Source organism: Cajanus cajan, chromosome 9, assembly GCF_000230855.2.
Source record: "Cajanus cajan strain Asha chromosome 9, NIPB_CcT2T_4, whole genome shotgun sequence".
NCBI classification, from domain to species: Eukaryota; Viridiplantae; Streptophyta; class Magnoliopsida; order Fabales; family Fabaceae; genus Cajanus; species Cajanus cajan.
Window position 1 is genome coordinate 6,939,447 of NC_138525.1, and position 19,041 is coordinate 6,958,487.

Here is a 19,041-nt window from a genome sequence, read left to right on the forward strand (position 1 = left end):
ATTTCAGAGGAATGCTAGCTGGTGCATTTTTTTAAGGCAGCAGTATGTTTCTATGTTCCTATTAACTGAAGTGAAGAGATACATGTAACGTAATATCAAACTATAGTTCAAATTATCGCTAAGAAAATTATCCATACCACATTTAGTTCCTAATAACATTGCTTCGAACAGAATTAATTTTGAAAAAGAAATACATATGGAGAATGAATTTATGTACTTATCATATACGAAAAGAAACTTGAGCAGCATTGTATGCATTTGCGTCCTTTCACCCGAAAAGATCTGAGGACAGAAAGACTCTGTCAAAAAACTAATAAGGATCCATGGATATGTGGGCCAAATGAAAGTTATGTGGAGCAATCTTTTTGCTCGGTGACAGGTACGTGCAACAGAGGCTAGTCCAAAAAAAGTTGTTACAAAAATTGTGACCTAAACTCTTCTGAGAAATTAAATGAAAGATAAAGAGCCAAACTTGTACGGACATCTTTCTCAACTTTGGTTTCAAGGTGTGGCCTACACTTGTCTAGAATCTAGATGATAATAATAGATGATCTATCAACCTATATATACACCTGTTAACACAGAATTATAATTATAATTATAACATAAAAATTGAAGCTTATATATGTCAATACAGATAGAGATTTTGATGCTCTATAGACTACAGTTATTGGTATAACTAAATGAATCTTATCCATCCATTTTATTTTATTATATAATAAATTAATATTTGAAAATTAATTTTTATTATTTTTAATGATTAAATTTTCATCGGAGCCGGCAACACTCAACATAGACATTCTCTGTCATGAACTTACATCAACCATCTTAGACCATTCTTATTTACTCTTACAATTATTAGTCATATTTTTCATTTTAATTACTACAGGCCTTTGATTATGTTATGAGTTTGGGGTTTAATAATTTTTCAGCTTAATTTTATTTTTTTTCAATATTGCAAAATTACACATGTTGTAATTTAATTTTTAAAATTTAATATTATTTATTATTTACTGACCATTTAGCATTATTAATTAATTATTGACGTAAAATATTGATTTTTAATGTAATATAATAATAATTAGCTGACATGTTAATCATTGTAATTGACATAAGAAAGAAATTAAATTAGACATTGAAAACCACTTAACTTTTAAAATTTTTGTCAGTTAATTCTTTAGATTTGTATATTTTACTACCCAATAAACCATGCATCCAATTCTCTTCCTTTCATTTTGCCTACGTCTACTAATTTTGAATGAGCTTATACTTTTATAGAAAAAGAAAAATGAATTGTAATATAAGTATTGCTTTATACTTGTGTCAATTTTGAAAGCATGTTCTCAATTTTTTATTTTTTTTTTATAAAAACAATGTCCATGAATGAAACAAAACTTAACTTATAAAACCATTGGGAATAATATATGAGAAGAGATGAAAATTAATATAAAATATTATAATACAACTTTCAAACACAATAAATATATATATATATATATATATATATATATATATATATATATATATATATATATATATATATATATATATATATATTATGCTATAGTTTAGGCAACTTATTTTAAATTGAAAGTATTAATTCTTCACTTTTTTTTATATTCATTAATATTTAACAAAGAGTATTCTAGTTAAAACAAGGAAATAATCTCTTTCAAGAGGTTGACAAAATTTTTCACTTGCACAACAGTATACTTCATGTTGGATTAAATTTATCTAGGTTATATTTTATTTTAAATATATAATATAAAAATATTTTTAATTTTATAATAATATTTTTTTTGTACCATATTATTAGCAAGAGTATTTATCAACTTTGTTATAAATTAGTCTGTTTTTAAAGCTTTGACTGTATTAAGATTGCCCTTTTCAGTGTCACTTTTTTTATCAAATCCAAGACTCAAATTTGAGACTTTGAGATTTGAGACCTAACCACAGTAATGGTTAGACCAACGAACACTGATATTAAAATAATAATTTCTCTTAAAAAAAATCTATGATATGTGGCTCTTTTTTATATGTAATTCTTGATATTTTCTATTTACTTGTAGTGATTTGTAGAAGGATAAGATGCTATAAAGGTAAATTTAGTTTAATAGTTAAATCAAATTTTTTGTCTTTCTAATTTTTATCGATATGTAATTTTGGTCATTCTATTTTGCAATAAAGAAATTTAGTTTCCCTAATTATAAAATTTCAAAAATTACCATCTTTGACATTTGTTAACCATTAAATTTTAAAGTTAACTCACACCTGTCATCACTTAAGTGACATAAAACTTAGAGACATGTTATTTAGAGGTAAAAATTAAAAATAAAATGCAAATGAGATATCATAAGTACTGATTACCCATTAAAATAAATACAAATGAATAATGAATGTGTTTTGCATTTTTTATTTTAATTTTTCTAGGTCTAAATGATATGTCAATTAAGTGAGGATAGTCACGAGTCAATATATTTAACTAGTACTTTAACTTGTATAATATACAGTAAATTTTTATTATATATAACTAAAATTTAAAATAAATTATATATATATATAAATATTATATTTGAATATATAAATTATATTTAAATTTTGAATAAATAAATATTTTTAAATATATAAATTATGTTTTAGATTTATGTCAAATAGTTTATATTATAGCACAATTTTTTATTAATAAATTTTTTTAAAAATATTAAATTTTAATCCATAAATAATAATAATAAATAAAAATCAAATTAATTATAAAGTTAAAATAATTTTTAAAAATCTTATCGTAAAAAAAATCCTAAAAATATTCTTACACACTGACAATATAGTTGATTGTATGCTTATATATTTATTGGAGTGGAGATAGGAATCTATATGTCTTTATTTTGAAATAGGAGATCAAAAATTTTAATTTAATTTAAACTTGCTGAGTTTGAACATAATGGGCCAATAGTACTTTAGGGATTTCAATTGAGGATGTGTTTTGACAGCTTATTAGAGAGGGAGGCGAGGAGCTCCATAATCAATGTTTGGCAAATAACAGCCACAGCTGATCACTTGCAAATTGCAATCATGTGCTTAAAAGGAGAAGGGTAAAGGTATAAAAAACAAAATATAATTTATCTTGAAACATTCTTGTTAAATACTAGAAATTTAGAGTTAGAATACAAAATGGATCACCTATTCAAACGTCTCTTAGACGCTACTCAAATGAGTAGGATTCCTATCAGTTTGCATACCATAGAATATGGATGCATGGATAGATAGAATGAATGTTTTAGATATTATACCTTTGGAGCAAAACGCAACTCGTGTTATTTTTCCTCAGATATCTTTCACCCAAAATTATTTGTTCGAATAAGGTATGACTATTATAATTGTATATTAATATTCAAATTCTAAGAGTATTAATTACGCTAAAACAAACATTTATCTTTTATCAAAATATTAGTCAATATTTAATGCATATTTGTATTAATTGCTGAATAAATTAATAAATTCTTTGACATTTTTTTTAAAGTTCTTTATATATATATATATATATATATATATATATATATATATATATTGTGAGGAGAGATCTATTTATCTCATGAGTAAGTCTATTTATCTTTTAATAGTAACATGTCAGTTACTTTAATAATAAAATAAGAAACTTTAAAAGATATGATTGGTTGCCAGTGTAAAAAACTTTACACTGGCAGTGTAGGGATGATTAACTCTTAAACTTATTCTATTCAATAACTCATGTTTTATATCAAATTTCAATTGTACCTGTCTGATGGGCACACTAAGTCTTCTAGTAGTCCAAAGGCCGAACGAGAGCTCCGATCCGATACGCTGGTGAAGGGGTAGGTACCTGCAAAAGACACTCCAACGCTCAAGTCAGGACAAACACGAATATCTAGGGTAATTAATGAACAGTGACGTTACCTTTTGACCTGAGCTATTTATACTGACATTTATGGGCCCTGGACCCCATGGGCCCTGCAACATATTTACCGTATTAGGTAATACACCTTAATTGACTAATTAACCCCTAATCTTTGATTAAGAGTACCAAATGATGATAGGCCGATCCTGGTGGCCGATTGGCGTTCGGCTTCCTGGTTCTGCCATTCGGCGGCCGATAGGGTGGTGGCCGAACCCCCCTACCTGTACATCAATGATTTAACCGTTGAGTTTAAAATTCTTAACGCATAGATCAAATTTACAAATTTTTAAAAATTTTTCAATTATTTTATACATTAATTGAATTAATGAAATAAAATATTAAATAATTTTTAAATTTTTTTAAAATTTGTATATTTAATTTATACATTAAAAATTTTAAATTCAACGGTTGAATTCTTAAAATTTAATATAAAACATGAATTATTAAACGAGGTAAGTTTAGGTAGACTAATTCTTAAAATAAACGAATTTTTTTTCATATTTTATTAGAATATATTAAATTAAAAGCAGTTTATATATACAATAATAATAAAAAGTAGAATGGTTTTTATCCAAATTTATTCTTTTAAATATCATATATATGAAAATGACTTTATATCTAGATACACGTGTTACACATACATATATACGCAATGTTTTTACTTTTATAAGGTAGTGATAGGCACTCGTAAGAAATGACATAGAATCTATTTGGTAAAACTTTAATTTAATATATATAAAAAAAGTTAAGAATATTTGGAATTAAAAACTCCTAGTACCACTAATTTCTGAACAAAATCAAAAGAAGCAATTCTAATCTAAACTCAGGAGCAGAAATATATATATGCTTATTCTCATAAAGACTAATGAATATGGTGCTTCGGATCTTGAAGGGCTCATTCTGCAATATGTAATCGAAGGTCGGTTGCTTTATTCCAAGTAATAGTTTTAGTATGAACATTATTATTTGCACAGTGCATAGGGCTAGAATATGCTATCGGGTTCTGGAGCAAAACAAGAATCAAAATAAAGCATGATGGTTGGAGAGACCAGTAAAAGAAGGAACAACGCTAATGCAATAGTGTTGCCACCACCAAAAAGGGGATTGGCGAGCAGAGAAATATCAAAGAAAAGGCACAACATGATTGGCTGAGAATCAAAATTAATAAAAGATGACTTTGATAGTGTGAACCACATTGGCGCATGCTTACGTGAATCTGCCTATATTCTGACCCAATCAAGCATGGGATTCTAGCTAAGTGGAATGCAAACTCGGATTCGACTAGTAAAGTGATGCCAATCAAACATGGTCAACTTGTCCACATTGCTCTTATAAAGCAAATGATTAATAACTATCTCAAAGGGAACAAAAGAAAAGGCTTACTATACTATACTAGATGCTGCTCAAAATTTCAATGCCAGTGCTCATGTGAGTCAGCCACATCAGCAAATATATGAAGTGGCTGTTCAAGCCTTTGTGCAGTGGTTACGTAATTACTATTTCTTTTTCAGTGGCACCGTGAGTGTTGGTTTTGGAATATCTAATAAGCCCATTTTGACTAGAGGTTACTATTTCTTATTTTTTTTGGCCATCAAATTTATGCGGTTTTGTAGCTTGTTGGATAAGGATGAAGGCCTCTGAATTCTGATGTTTGAACCTATATTAATGTACGTGTGATAATAGAATTCAATTATTAGTGATGTATTCTCATGTTACTTTTGAGACATAGTATGTCTGAATGGTACATCATATGATTCCGATTGGGTCTCCAAAGAAATAGACATGATCACTGTGACAAAAGATAAAGAGGAAAACTTCAAAGGAAGTCTATTCCAAATTCAGTTTTAAGGATGCAACATTATTTAGTCTTCTTTTAGGATTTTCACTAACCATGAGGTAGCTAGCTTCAGCTCATCTACATTAATCCTATAGAACAATGACCTATGAAGTGGATATATATATATATTTTTGGTTTAACATCATCAGGATTGGGATTACAGTGCATGAATACCAAAAACAGCTTCGTTGTTGAAGTCTCTAGGAGCCATGCTGAAACTTGGAACTTTTACCTTGGCATAAGCCTCATGTAAAGCACAGTCATATAGATCCTGTCCTTGCATTTTCAGGGTTTTGGAAGTGATATCAGATGAAGATGACAGAAACAAGTCATCATCACTATTGGGGTTGAAAACCATTAGTGATCCATCACTGTAGTGGCTAGACCAGTCCAACTGTACTTTTGACATGCTATTCAGCCTCTGCTGTGGTGCAATCATGGGAGACACATTAAATAACTGAGCCTTGTTCTTATCTGATTCAGCGGTTTCTGTGAGATTAACAGTGGTTATATCATGGATGCTAGGCCTCCTTTTATCTTTCCCTCCAGAAACCTTTTGCCTTATGTAGTACTTCTGTGCATGACTAGCAACTTGTGTAGGAGTCTTTGTGACCACAAAATTGCGAGAGATGTTTCTCCAGTCTCCTTTACCATACTTTAGAAGTCCCATCAGAAACCGTCTGTAATTCAATACCAAAAGTCAAGTACAGGAACCAAAAATGATAGATATTGAAATGCCTCAAATAGCAGCACAACAGATAAGATCAAAAGCAATAACAAGACCAACTCAATATTATGTTTAACATGTCAGATGTTTTGGTCATGCCTACAGTTCAAAATTTAAATTATCAAAAAAATAATAATTAAAAACTCACTTATCAATTTATAGGATAGCTACTTTACTAGATTGAAAAAGCAGTTTGTGTAAAAAAGTCAATTGGATCAGCGGTGAAAATATTGAAATTCAAGGTAAATGAAATGAACAATAATAAAAATGTTTAATGCTAGACTAATTTATAGTCTCAGGTTGAGTTGGTAGGGTAGGGAAATATAATTAATCATGATTGATTTTTGATTAGCAGAATTCCAATACCAAAATCTTGCAGCAACTATAGAAGGGACGATCAAAGGTCAAATCACAGAAACAGTTGGATATTCTAAATTGGTGAAACTTACCTGTGTTCCTCTTCAGTCCAGGGTACCCCTTTCTTTCTCTCGTGATCAGAACCTCTGACAGGAGCAGGCCTTCTTCTGCATCCATCATAGTTGTGGTTGTCAACCAGCTCAAAGGTGAAAGAGGAGGCAAGATAGCCAGGAAGTGGAACACGCCCTGCTTCAATTTCACTCACATCTTCTTCCAATTCCCTATACTGCTTGATCACATCAAACACAGTCTTCCCAGGGATCATGGCTGCCACCTTGAACCACCTATCTGGTGTGTCCTTGTCAAATATAGCAAGGGCACTTTCAAACTTTTTGTTATCTTCTCTAGTCCACTCTGTGCTGTAGCCCTCTTGCACAAACCAATTTGAATTTGGCATAATACAAGGGGAGTAGAGGGTTTCCATTTCCATACCTCAAGACACAAGCATACAAAAACTCTAGTTGAATTAAGTCCCTAAAGAGATGGAAATGGAGAAGAACTAGAAAAGGGTGCTCATAAACACACAAGAGAAACACAAAAAAGAAGAAATTATAGAGGTTTGATTCACAAGGTGCGCAGATTTCAGAATCTTTTACGTGTGTGACCAAGATAAAGTTGAGAATCTATAAAAGCCATACCTTTTAGATTCGTACAAAATCTTGGAAAAATCATGGTGTTCCAGAGTTTTGGTGTGTGTGAGAGTATAACGAATTCTGAAACTAAAACAAGACAGATGTTAGTAGTTTCTTGTAGATGAAACCAGGAATAAGATAACGACTCTCACCCCCACCAAAAAGAAAAGAAGGTATTTTAAGGTGAGCCTACAAAGTTGAGGGCCACAACAAGAGAGAAAAATATGAGAACCTAAGAGGAAGAAGGTGCAGAAAGCTATGATCGATCCAATAGAGAAAAGAGAGAGATTATTTACAATCAGCAAAGGAAAAGTTAGATACTATTTCCCTTTGTCGTTTCTTGGTGACCAAGCAAACTTATATTACACAGATACATATACAATAGAGTGGAAACTGTGCTAGTGAGAGAGTAGGAATCAGGGTATCGAACGAGATAAGGAATTAGATTTGGATTTGTTTGTGGTTGTGTAGTGAGTTCAGATGTGAGAGGTGGTTTTGTTAAGGTAATAAAAGGTTGAGACTCGAGTGTCACACTTGCTACTTGCTATAATCCCAATAACGACAAACTCTCGTCCTTAGTCATCGTATTAAAAGAGGTTTAAATGAATATTATTTAAGGGTAAAAATAGTAAAATACACAAACTTTTTCAGGGTAAAGTATAACTCCCCTCCTGATATGGCTCCAATTTCAATGTCGTGCAGGTATCAAATTAACCTTAATCTAATTGGCTGTGCTGTTTTATTTTTGTTTTTTTTTTAAACAGAGAAATATAACACCACCACCCCCCTCCCCAAAAAAAAGATCTTCGAATATGTTTCATTTGGAAAAATATTTTTTATTTCTTATTTTTTAAAATTATTACCATTTTTTCCCCTATTTTGAAACATTTATGGAGAAAACGACGGATACTTGTATTTGTGTAAATTCTAATCAATCGTTGTGTTAACATTAGTGGATTCTCATATTAGACAACTAACTCAGAAAAATTTTCATTTCTTGTTTAGTTATTGGTTCACACTAAAGTGTATATGATTATAATTCTAATCAATATAAAAAATAAAAATATTTTTAGTTACAATTCTAATTCTATAGTAAAGATAAAAATTAAATATCAATCCTTAATTATAAAACACAAATATAAAATCAATATTACTAATATTAGTGGATATGAATTTTTTTCCGCTTCAAACAATGAAGGTCCTTCATTTCATAATAATTTATCATATATAACTATGATATTTATTTACTTGATGGATTGTAGTATTTATACGTGTATAAGTGAAATCTATGCAAGTATTAATAAGATTAATTATTATTATTATTAATGATATATTTCAATCTCTTCTAAAATATAGAAATTATTCAAGTGAAATTTGATATTTATGGCAGGCCCTTTTCATACCTATTTTATGTGCTAATAGTTGTTTTTAGTTACAATAGAATATCATAGGCGCTTGTAGCTCAGTGGATAGAGCGTCTGTTTCCTAAGCAGAAGGTCGTAGGTTCGACCCCTACCTGGCGCGAATGAATTTTTTTTATTATTCTGCACCTTGGTTCCAAGCAACAGCTACCAAATTAACCATAGAGAATAAGAAAATCGTATGAATTCTATAATACCATTTTTTCAAATTTAACAAGCACATACATCACGTTTTTATGAACCCAAAACTTACATGTTTTATCCTAAACTTGACAATTAAAAAAGGCTTGGGATTGCTAGCTACAGCAAGTTTTTATTGATTTCTGCTAATCCAACATCACAAACTGCCACAAACAATTTGATGTCTTCTCCTTAGGCCATGACATCACCTCTCCTGTATAATAATGTACACTCTCATAGTATCATTGTCTCTCACAGCAGATTCCAAATTTCACTCCTTTTTCATCAGAAACTTCAGCACTTTGGAAGGTCTTTGGGAGGTGGAAACGAGGACTCATGGGGACCGTTCCCGTTATCTACTATGAACGCCATCTTAAGTCCCCATGTGGTGTGTACTTCTAAGTGGCAATGCAGGAACCAAACACCTTCACAGTTCACACATTATAAACATTAGATTACGCAATAAAAATAACTAAACGTTGATTATATATTAACATTCATATCTGTAGCATAGCTTTTAAATCTAGCGTACAAGAGGAAAAGGTGCATAAAAATGATAAGATAAACTTATATACAGTTTCTTTAAGGATTGCATATTTGCATGTATTCTTCTTTTAGAATTAGAGTTTCACCTCACTAATTTGCGTATTGATTTAATACAAACAACATTTTTATGTAAATGTATCTAACCTTTGTCCAAAACTAAATAAGAAAATTTTTCAGAAACACACACGTACACATACAAAGTGACTAGTAACTACCTGGGTTATTTGCCCTGAATCTGATTGCTGCCCATCCACCATTTGGTACCCCAATGGTGTTTCTCTCAACTGGGTCAACAAGATTGAAGCTTAATGGGTCCTTCTCTGGATCAAAGTTCCCTAACCCCTGCCCAACAACAAAGAAATTGTAGCCATGCAAATGAAAGGGGTGATTTTCTGGGGCTATCATTGCAGTGCCCTGGAGAATAATCTGAACAGTTGAATTGAAATTCAATCTGTACACTCTTGTGCCATTATTGGTCCGGATATTAGCCGGTTGAGTGCCAGTGTAATTAAAAACTATAGGTGGGAATGCAGGAAAATCATCTGTGAAAACACCCTTTATGTTATAATAATGCGCTTCAAGAAGTGATGATATGGTTGGCAACAGAAAGGTGATGTTATTAATAGCAGACACAAGCTTGGTCCCAGTGAGACACATGTCACATGGGTTAAGGCCAACGGTTATGGCAAAGAAAAGAGAGTGGTCAACGGCCAATGGAACTCTTGCCGGGTACTCTTTTGAGTTGAGGCTTCTTAGGAAGTCAATGAAATCAGTTGTTAAAGGAGTTGCATTAAGTGCAGGAATTGTGGTTAGTGTTATTTTGGGATAAGGTGGTGTAGTTTTGTAGCGAAGTGTGGCAATTGAAGTGACGTTGTCAAAGCCTATAGGGGCGTCCATGAAGGGAGTAACTGCGATTAAGTACTTGCCAACACCTTGGTTAGCGGTTAATAGGACATTTGTGGTTTGGCCTGGACTCATGAATATTGTGTCTATCTCAAAAGGCTTAACATAAGATGCATCTGCTTCAACTACTGTCAGCCTGTGCCCCGCGATTTTGAAGAATAGCTCATCGTTCAAAGCAGCGTTTATGATGCGCAGCAGATAGGTCTTGCCACTTTCAACATGCAGAGTGTAACCTGCACAGCTTGATAAAGCTCTATATTTGAGGACATGTCTAAGCATATAGAAACATAAACCTCACTTTCTATTTTTAAAAACTATTTTAGTTTTTGAAAATGTAATTAACTAAGGTTGTTTGAAAAGATGGAGGGTGATGCAAGACATGTAATACAGAAAAAACGAAGGAGATGCTGAACAAGATTAAAACAGAAAAAGATGATGAGAAATATCTCTCAATTGTTTTTGGTTTTTAAAATATGTTTTGGAAACAATTTTTAAAACTTAATGATAAGATCCAAATTAAATGTCAAGTAGTGTGGAATTATTTTAGAAAATAGTTTTTAAACCAAAAAGTGACAAGGGAATCAAGCATACCGTATATTGACATTTCGAGCAAACTTTTTATCAGGTAGTTTATTCGCCAAAACTTGCACCCAAAGCACTTAAAAACGGAAATGAATTCTTTGCAGTAATCTATATTTCTATACTAATAAGAAAAGGAATATTCTTATCTGATATACACATTTTTTGTTTTTAGATAATTTTATCCTTCAACTATTTTTAAAAGTTACTATCTGACATTTATTTTACATCTCTTGACCATCTTGCATTTTTAATTAAAAACTATTACTTTTAAACTCACACGAAGTGCCGAGTGTTTTTTTTTTAACTAGTAATAACTCAGAAAGAAACTGCATGAAATCCTAATCACAAAAATGAATTATTATATATAGAATAATTAAAGAAAACACTATTTAAAAATTTGTGAGCCATTGAATCATGACTGCAGGACTTTCAGTTACTGTTTAACCGCAAGGAATCCGGTTCCATCTAAGTGTAGCCCTTACCAGAAGAAATTGCTGAAAGTTATGAAACAATATTAGTGAGACACAAAAAATCTATATGGGCATGTTTTCCCCTCTTAAAATCATTTCGTTCGCCACTCATATGTCCATTTCACTCCTGATTGATTAAAACGCCATTCATATATAAGACTTTCCATAAAAAGTAACAAATAGTTAGTTTATAATAAAACCCATTATATTATATTAATACCCTGAGAATTGCAACCCCGAACTGGCCCTGTATGACCATTGATGGTATGAGCATCTGATATGTTTGGTGGCAGACCAGAATTTTCAGCCTGATTGAGCACTGCTTCCACATCTGATTTCCACCACTCACCTGGAACTCATACAAATCAAAGTTAATACAAAGAAATATAATATAATAATTTACAAGTGCTAAGCAACATAGTTGAATCAATAACATAAAAAAAACTTACCTAGAATGATTATCTTTTCTTTGTCCGGTTTAGGAAATGGATAAGAAATGCCTCGTTTAGGCAAAATGACAATGGCACCATACACCGTGGCTCTTAGCCAAGTGATATGTGCATGCCACAGAAGTGTGCCTCTTTGACCTGTGATGGTGAAGTTGTAGACAAAGTTCTGCCCTGGCTGAATAGGGCATTGTGTGACATATGCTGGCCCATCAGACCAACCACTTCTAAGCTGTCTGATTCCATGCCTGTCATGGTCCAAAATTCATGATCTAGTCAAATTTTTTATTGCCAACATTTTCGCTTCCTTGCAATTTGTTTATTAGTGGAAATTCAAATTCTCACCAGTGGATTGTAATATTGTATTTAACATGGTTAGTGACCCTCACAATTACAGTATCATCCTCCCTGGCATAGAGAGTTGGCCCGGGGAATTGTCCATTGATTGTCACAAATGATTTTGTAGAGCAAAGCTTTGTGGTATTCTTCAAGACCACCTGCACACATTGACCAACATGAATTGGTCAAATGCCTAGCAAATAATGATCTATGATATTATTATTTTATCATAAGAATGGCATAGGACTTTCGGTGATATTATTCACTTGTCTTAGGTACTTACACTAAACTTGTAATGACGCACCAAGGAATGAACAAATGGTGAGAATGAAAGAGCCACCAGAAATATTGCCAGAAGGCGTGGCTCCATTCACTTGAGCAATTAGTATTTTTGTGCGTCTCTTCAATTCTTACCTTGCCCTTATTAATCTCCTCTCTTTTGAATACTAACACATGACCACGCAAGCACCTTATAATGGAACAATCTATGATGCTATGTCGTTTTACAAGTGGTAGGTGTAGGTGACTATTAAATAATGCTAGTCATGTATTTTAATCGTTACCAAGTTTTCTTGCATGCTACACAATGTAATCCTTAGTTGTCCACTTCGATGTAAGCCAAATGTGCTATTTTCAGCCGACAGAAACCCTTCTATAAGTTGAAAAATACCTCTCAGCTGCAAATACTTTTTTTCTCCTCACCAAGAGTATGTTTCTAAATTTTCTTACCCATCTTTTTCCCATGTATGTATTTTTTTGAAGGTCTACTCCCTTCCAGAAGATACACCATGCAATGTTGGGTTGTACCATAGGGTAATGATGCATTCTCATTAAGAGAGAGACTTTAAGATGTCATTGAGATGAAAATTTTTATGGTGGCTATGATTTTCAGCCCATCCACTTCATGTCCTTGATTGGATGATTCAAAGCTTAAGAATAAGAAGAGTACAGACAGATACACACACAGTCTTGTTGCCATCAAAACCAACTAAACGATTCAAATGGGGCATCTTTTTCAACCTGTTTTTTATGATTCTTTGTCAAATGATGCTGTGTTTGTACTTCACTAAAATCACTTCCCCTGGCCAAGTTGTTCAAAACTGATCACATTTTGGCGTTGTTAAATAAAGCTCAATCTTTCACATCTCTTTACAAGTATTAGCTGGGATTGAAGATTTGGATTTATTACCACTGCTACAATGGTTTATTCCCGTACCTTACAAATTTGGTAATCAATACACGGTTAAGGACTTTTAACTGTTTTCTTGTGTAGATTTGAAATGTGAACTAAGAAGTTTGGTTGAAAGTGATGCCACCTCCTTTGTCACTGTTGAAACAAACACATCTCATAGCCACTTGCATAGGATATATATGTATGCTAGAAGATTAAATGCAGATACAAAAGAAAAGGAACCAACCAACGCAATATCATCCTACCCAATAGCTCAATTGCTTTTATTCACCAAGCAAAGCAGAAGGAGGGACCAGCCAATCTCCATGAGACATGCAATTATATTTTTTTAATTTATGAAAAAGAGTTCATAATGTGTTATATGAAGATTATCCAGAACCATATGATGTTGGACTAAACAATAATATCCCATAAAAGAAAAATTTTTGTGGCACATTAATTGCAAGGTTATTTAGTTATTGCTGGTAATATCAATTGAATTTTGGTTTCTTTTATAATTCTGTCTTCAGGCCATGAAACTTGAGAAATAAAAGAATATGAAGGGGTACCATGTTTTTCATGCGTCAGGTTAAGGAAGATCTTTCAAAGGAAAGTTGAGTGAATTGCTTTACACGTAAATAGTCGAGCACACCCTAAGTTGAACCCCAAAGAAAATGACACGAAGCCCTATTCTGTAACTTACATATAAAAAAATAAGCACTAGAAACATGTTATTAACTGCAATATATGACCTTCAACAACAAAATTACCCTAACCGTCCAACAGCAAAGTAATTGAACCCCTGTAAGAAAGGTAACGGTACTGGCACTTTAATGTTGCCTTCCAAAACTGTACTTCCTTTGTTAAGAAAAAAGAAAAAGAAATCCCCTCCTCAACTCTCTCATTTACCAATCGATCCAATATAATATTTTTCATTTTATCGTTTGATTTGATTGAATGCCTATTACCAAGTGGTTCCTTTGTCATATACTAATACTAGTTTTTTATACGTGAGATATAATATAATAGCACTAAACTAAACTCACTCTATACGTAAGAAGAGAGGAGAGGAAGAGATTTAACTTTAAGACACTGAACCAAAAACTATTTCACCATCTAGCACGTGGTTTAATTTACGCGAAATTGTTTTAACTTATTCAGAATTATTAAAGATCCTAAATTTAAAAATTCTTTAATATTCAGAAAAATGCCATTTTTAAAGTGACTTCAATTAATTAAGACTAAAGATTCAGCCTCCGAATTGTTAGTCCGAATTTTTGTCCAAACAATTAAAATAATAATATTTTTTAATAAATTTATTATAAAATAATTATTTTATAATAAATTTATTAAAAAATATTATTATTTTAATTATTTGGAAGATGAATCGGAAAAAATTCGTACTCATCAATTAATGAGCAATGCTTCAGCTTCCAAAACAATCAGCCGAATTGTCTTCTGAAAAAAATACCTTTCACAAATTTTAAATTAAATTAATATTTAAATTAAAAAATTAACAACTATCAATTTTTTTTCACAATTCAGAGGATAATTCGGCTATTCATTTCAGAGGCCGAAGCATTTTTCTTAATTAATAAGTACATATTATTACTTTTAAATGATTCAACGAAATACGACTACTTAGTAATGAACGAAGCAATTTGCTTAGTCTAATGGTATGACTCAGGTCACAAGAATTCACAAGAATTGAGAAATTTAACTATTGAGTTTAAAAAAAAATTACATTAAATATTTTTTGTTTCTAGAAATTTAATTAATTAAAAGTATTAATTTGTCACTGATTTATATTATTCTTTTTAAAAATATCTTTAAAACCACTAAGATTGTAAGAATATTATAATTGACTTATTAGTGATAATCAATATAATATGGGTAGAGTCTTAAGTTCAAATCTTATTATTATTATTATATTTTTATAGATAAAAAAAATCTAATTATTAAAATTATTATATTCTCTTAATCTCTTTATACTGAATTAATACATCTCCAATTAAAGGCATTTTCGTATAAATAAAAAAATGAATGGTAGACAATTTAGAACCAAGACAAATCTTCTTAAAAGTTAAAAAGTCTGTAAAAATTAAAGGATCCGAGATAATAATTTACGGAAGAAACATAAAAGTGGAATAAAATTAGGAATGGTCAACGATAATTGATATAGTATTATATAGTTACCATCGCCAGGCAATTATTACTCATTATTCACATTATGACTCCAAAATATATCTTAAAGAGAAAGAAAAGGATGAAGAACGACTCCACTTACATACATGAATTAAAAAGAAGCCTATGGTTTGAATAAAATGATTTTCAATTGTTCACTATGTTGGTGAAACATTTCTTGATGCAGCTTCTATTGCACCCTCTATCTTATTGATGCAAGATTTGTAGAGAAATCCGAGATAATCAACTATGTTGTCCTGAGATACATCTTGTAAAGGGCTTATCTCGAATGACCAGTGAATAAGAGTTGATTGATCTCCATAGTCAACAAGTTTTAATGAATTTACAGATCCATCTAAACCTACATTGCTTGCTTCCATTGTATAAACATAGCTATGTGATGATGAGTCCAGCGAAACCAACCTCTCCTTGATCCAAGACCTTTCTCCATCTTGTTGAGGAAACATGAAACCAGATACTAGCCTAACATAGCCAGGTTCATCTTCATCTCCAGCCAAGCCACTGCATCTTTCTACCATTGCCATCCATTCGTGTAGTCTTTTAGTTTTAGAGACCAAGCTCCAAACCTTGTCAATAGGTGCACAAACTATGCCACCGACTGATCCATGCCATTTACCATTTCCTACTTCAATAGCCTACAAAACATGAATTCAGATTAAAATAATCTCTTACTATAACACTTTCAGTCTGTTTGATTACAATTTATAAATCTTTTTAAGAGTTTCTCTATTATAAAAAGTAAGAAAAATCTTCAAAACTCTTCTAAATCTATATTCAAACATACTCGGATCAAACTTCAATTGTACTTTATGACAATTGACACAGCCATGTTATAGTAAGTACCAGAAATTTCAGTCTATATGTATTTCACCTAAAAAAGAGAAATTAAATATATAATCGTTCAACAGAGTGCATAAATTGAATAGGTGACTCAATGACTACTAAATCCAATCAGGACATATATACATACCATGTTTAATTCTATGATCCTATCCTGTTTTGGGGTTGATAGCTTTAATTAATAGGAAAGATCTTCACTGTTTCTTCTAGTACTCACTTGCACTTTTACATGAAGGGTCATGCTACCATCAATTCTTTAGCTCCTTATTAGTCATCAGCCTAAAAAATAACAGCAACTTAGATTAAAATATATATATATATATATATATATATATATATATATATATAATTACGTGGAGCCCACACATGCTTGGTTGAAAGTTAAGTGGATAAGCTCGAGCTCTAGCTTTCTACAGCAAAATACTTTATAATATATGAATGCAACATCTATCTCGCTAAGTAATCGGGAGATTCAAGGCAAAATCTGTCATGTTAAATTGAAAAAAAAGACAAAAGCAGTTCTGGTGCTTTCATTTCTGGACTGGTAACTCCAATGCCAAACTTAGATGTTTCCACCATTAGGAAATTAAATATATTTGTACACCAAATTGTAGACAACTGATTTTCATCCTAATAAAAAAATATTGTTTAGACACTTGGAAAATTACCACTATTTTCAATCCATATCGTTAATTGTTATATTTTATCACTAGCATGGTTAATGTTCTCACCAATAGTTAAGTAATGTCATGTTTCACTATATGTGCCACATGTTATCTCACTATTAGACTAACATGAAATAGTTTACATGTCAAATTATTTATGTTAAATGGTGTCAGTGATAATTAACAATGAAGATGAAAACCTCGAAGTTGAAAGACATATATTTTTTCACACAAACTTTATATAAATAAAAAAGTAAAATATTTATCTGTCCAATGACTTAGGTTGAGATGAACTCACAAGTTAAAAGTTAAAGAGAGAGAGAGATTAATTTAACACACACTTCATATAAATAAATAAAAAAAGTAAATTGATTTGTTCAATGACTTAGTTGAGATGAACTGATTGAACACACAAGTTAAAAGTAAAATAAATAAACAAATATACATTAATTAACCTAACTCGATCGAATACATTAATTAACCTAACTCGATCGAATGAGATAAATTGATCAAATCAATCATAAAAAACAAAAGAAATAAAACATCCTAAAAATATATTTTTAAGATTTAAGATTTTTTCAAAGAAAAAAAAATTGAAAACTTTTTTGTGAAAGCATATTTTTGTCTACAAAAGTTTATTTATTTTTTTCCTTTCAAAAAGTATTTTTTGATAGTCAAAGAAATATATTTCCATAAAATACTTACCAAAAGAGTAAGTTTGTTTCTTTTTTAAAAGGTACTTCTCGAATGTATATTTTTTTTCATGAAAAGTAATTTTTGAAAGAATTTTTTTCTTTACCAAAAAATATGTTTGAAAAAGCGTATTTAGAAAAATAAAATAAGTATATTATTAATTAATCGAGATGTATTTAATAAAATTAAAAAAACTGTGTTAAAAACTATTGAGTCTAATTAACTCAGTATTTTTGGCGACAACAAAAAAATCGGTGTTGTTTTTAAAAAATTATATAAATTTAGAAGAAGAAAAAAAAAAGTGCCAATTTGACGAATCAACGCCAATCTTGGTCAATAAAAACACAACCATACGAAATTCGGAGGAGCCCAGTTTCCATGCTTTTAGCCCACCAGTGTCTATGCCCATGACCATTGTCCATTGTTATTCATCTTCACAGAATAAACATCAGCGAGGGTAAGTAGAATTTGGGCCTTACATGTAGGTCTAGTTCTGACTATGAATTTAGCCTTAAAGGATCATTTGGTTCTAATCTTTTTTATTTTTCAAACTTTGGAAATTGGAAGGGTCAGCTTAGCTTTGTTTTTTAATAAGACTGATTAAGAATAAAAGGATAAAATAAATTAAAGTAATAAAATATAATTGTGGGGAACAGCTCGATTGGATTTATTACCTTGTTTGCTTTGAAGGTTGATCTATTACCTATAATCTTTATAAGTACTCAGTTTTTAAATGTTTTAGGTAATTACTATCCATTCCTTCATTCTTAAACTTGTTTCTCAATAACTTTTATATCTTGTAAAAGAGAGACATTAAAAGATATATTTTATAAAATTATATGTACTATTAATGATTTTTTTTTTATTTCAACATAATTTATATTATATTCTAACGATAACATTTTAGACAAAGTTTTAAAAATCAAATTAAACTAGTTGATTGAACCAATTTAATAAAGAATTGATTTTAAACCAATTCAGTATTCAGTTAGTCTAGAGAATCATTTTGCATTGAACCGATATATCTGGTAAAATC

At 30.9% G+C, this 19,041-nt stretch overlaps 2 protein-coding genes and 1 non-coding gene across 6 annotated transcripts; 1 reads left to right on the forward strand and 2 right to left on the reverse strand.

Moving 5' to 3' along the window:
• Positions 1-5,733: 5,733 nt before the first annotated feature.
• LOC109813886 (transcription factor DIVARICATA) lies at positions 5,734-8,021 on the reverse strand. 4 transcript variants are annotated; one of them, XM_020378163.3, is made up of 4 exons: positions 7,841-8,021; positions 7,551-7,631; positions 6,945-7,344; positions 5,734-6,448 (listed from the first exon to the last, which is right to left on the reverse strand). In XM_020378163.3, the coding sequence occupies exons 2-4, from the start codon at positions 7,582-7,584 to the stop codon at positions 5,926-5,928; spliced, it is 957 nt and encodes a 318-aa protein (XP_020233752.1). In that variant the 5' UTR covers positions 7,585-7,631; positions 7,841-8,021; the 3' UTR covers positions 5,734-5,925. The 4 variants fall into 4 exon arrangements, with proteins under 4 accessions (XP_020233752.1, XP_020233748.1, XP_020233749.1 ...); XM_020378159.3 differs by having other exon boundaries at positions 7,551-7,625; positions 7,777-8,021; XM_020378160.3 differs by having other exon boundaries at positions 7,777-8,021.
• Positions 8,022-8,995: 974 nt separating this feature from the next.
• TRNAR-CCU (transfer RNA arginine (anticodon CCU)) lies at positions 8,996-9,068 on the forward strand. The gene has a single exon. It is a non-coding gene; the product is annotated as a tRNA-Arg (tRNA).
• Positions 9,069-9,131: 63 nt separating this feature from the next.
• LOC109813864 (laccase-4) lies at positions 9,132-12,887 on the reverse strand. The gene is made up of 6 exons (XM_020378131.3): positions 12,715-12,887; positions 12,438-12,589; positions 12,096-12,340; positions 11,867-11,995; positions 9,907-10,827; positions 9,132-9,570 (listed from the first exon to the last, which is right to left on the reverse strand). The coding sequence occupies exons 1-6, from the start codon at positions 12,799-12,801 to the stop codon at positions 9,440-9,442; spliced, it is 1,665 nt and encodes a 554-aa protein (XP_020233720.1). The 5' UTR covers positions 12,802-12,887; the 3' UTR covers positions 9,132-9,439.
• Positions 12,888-19,041: the final 6,154 nt, after the last annotated feature.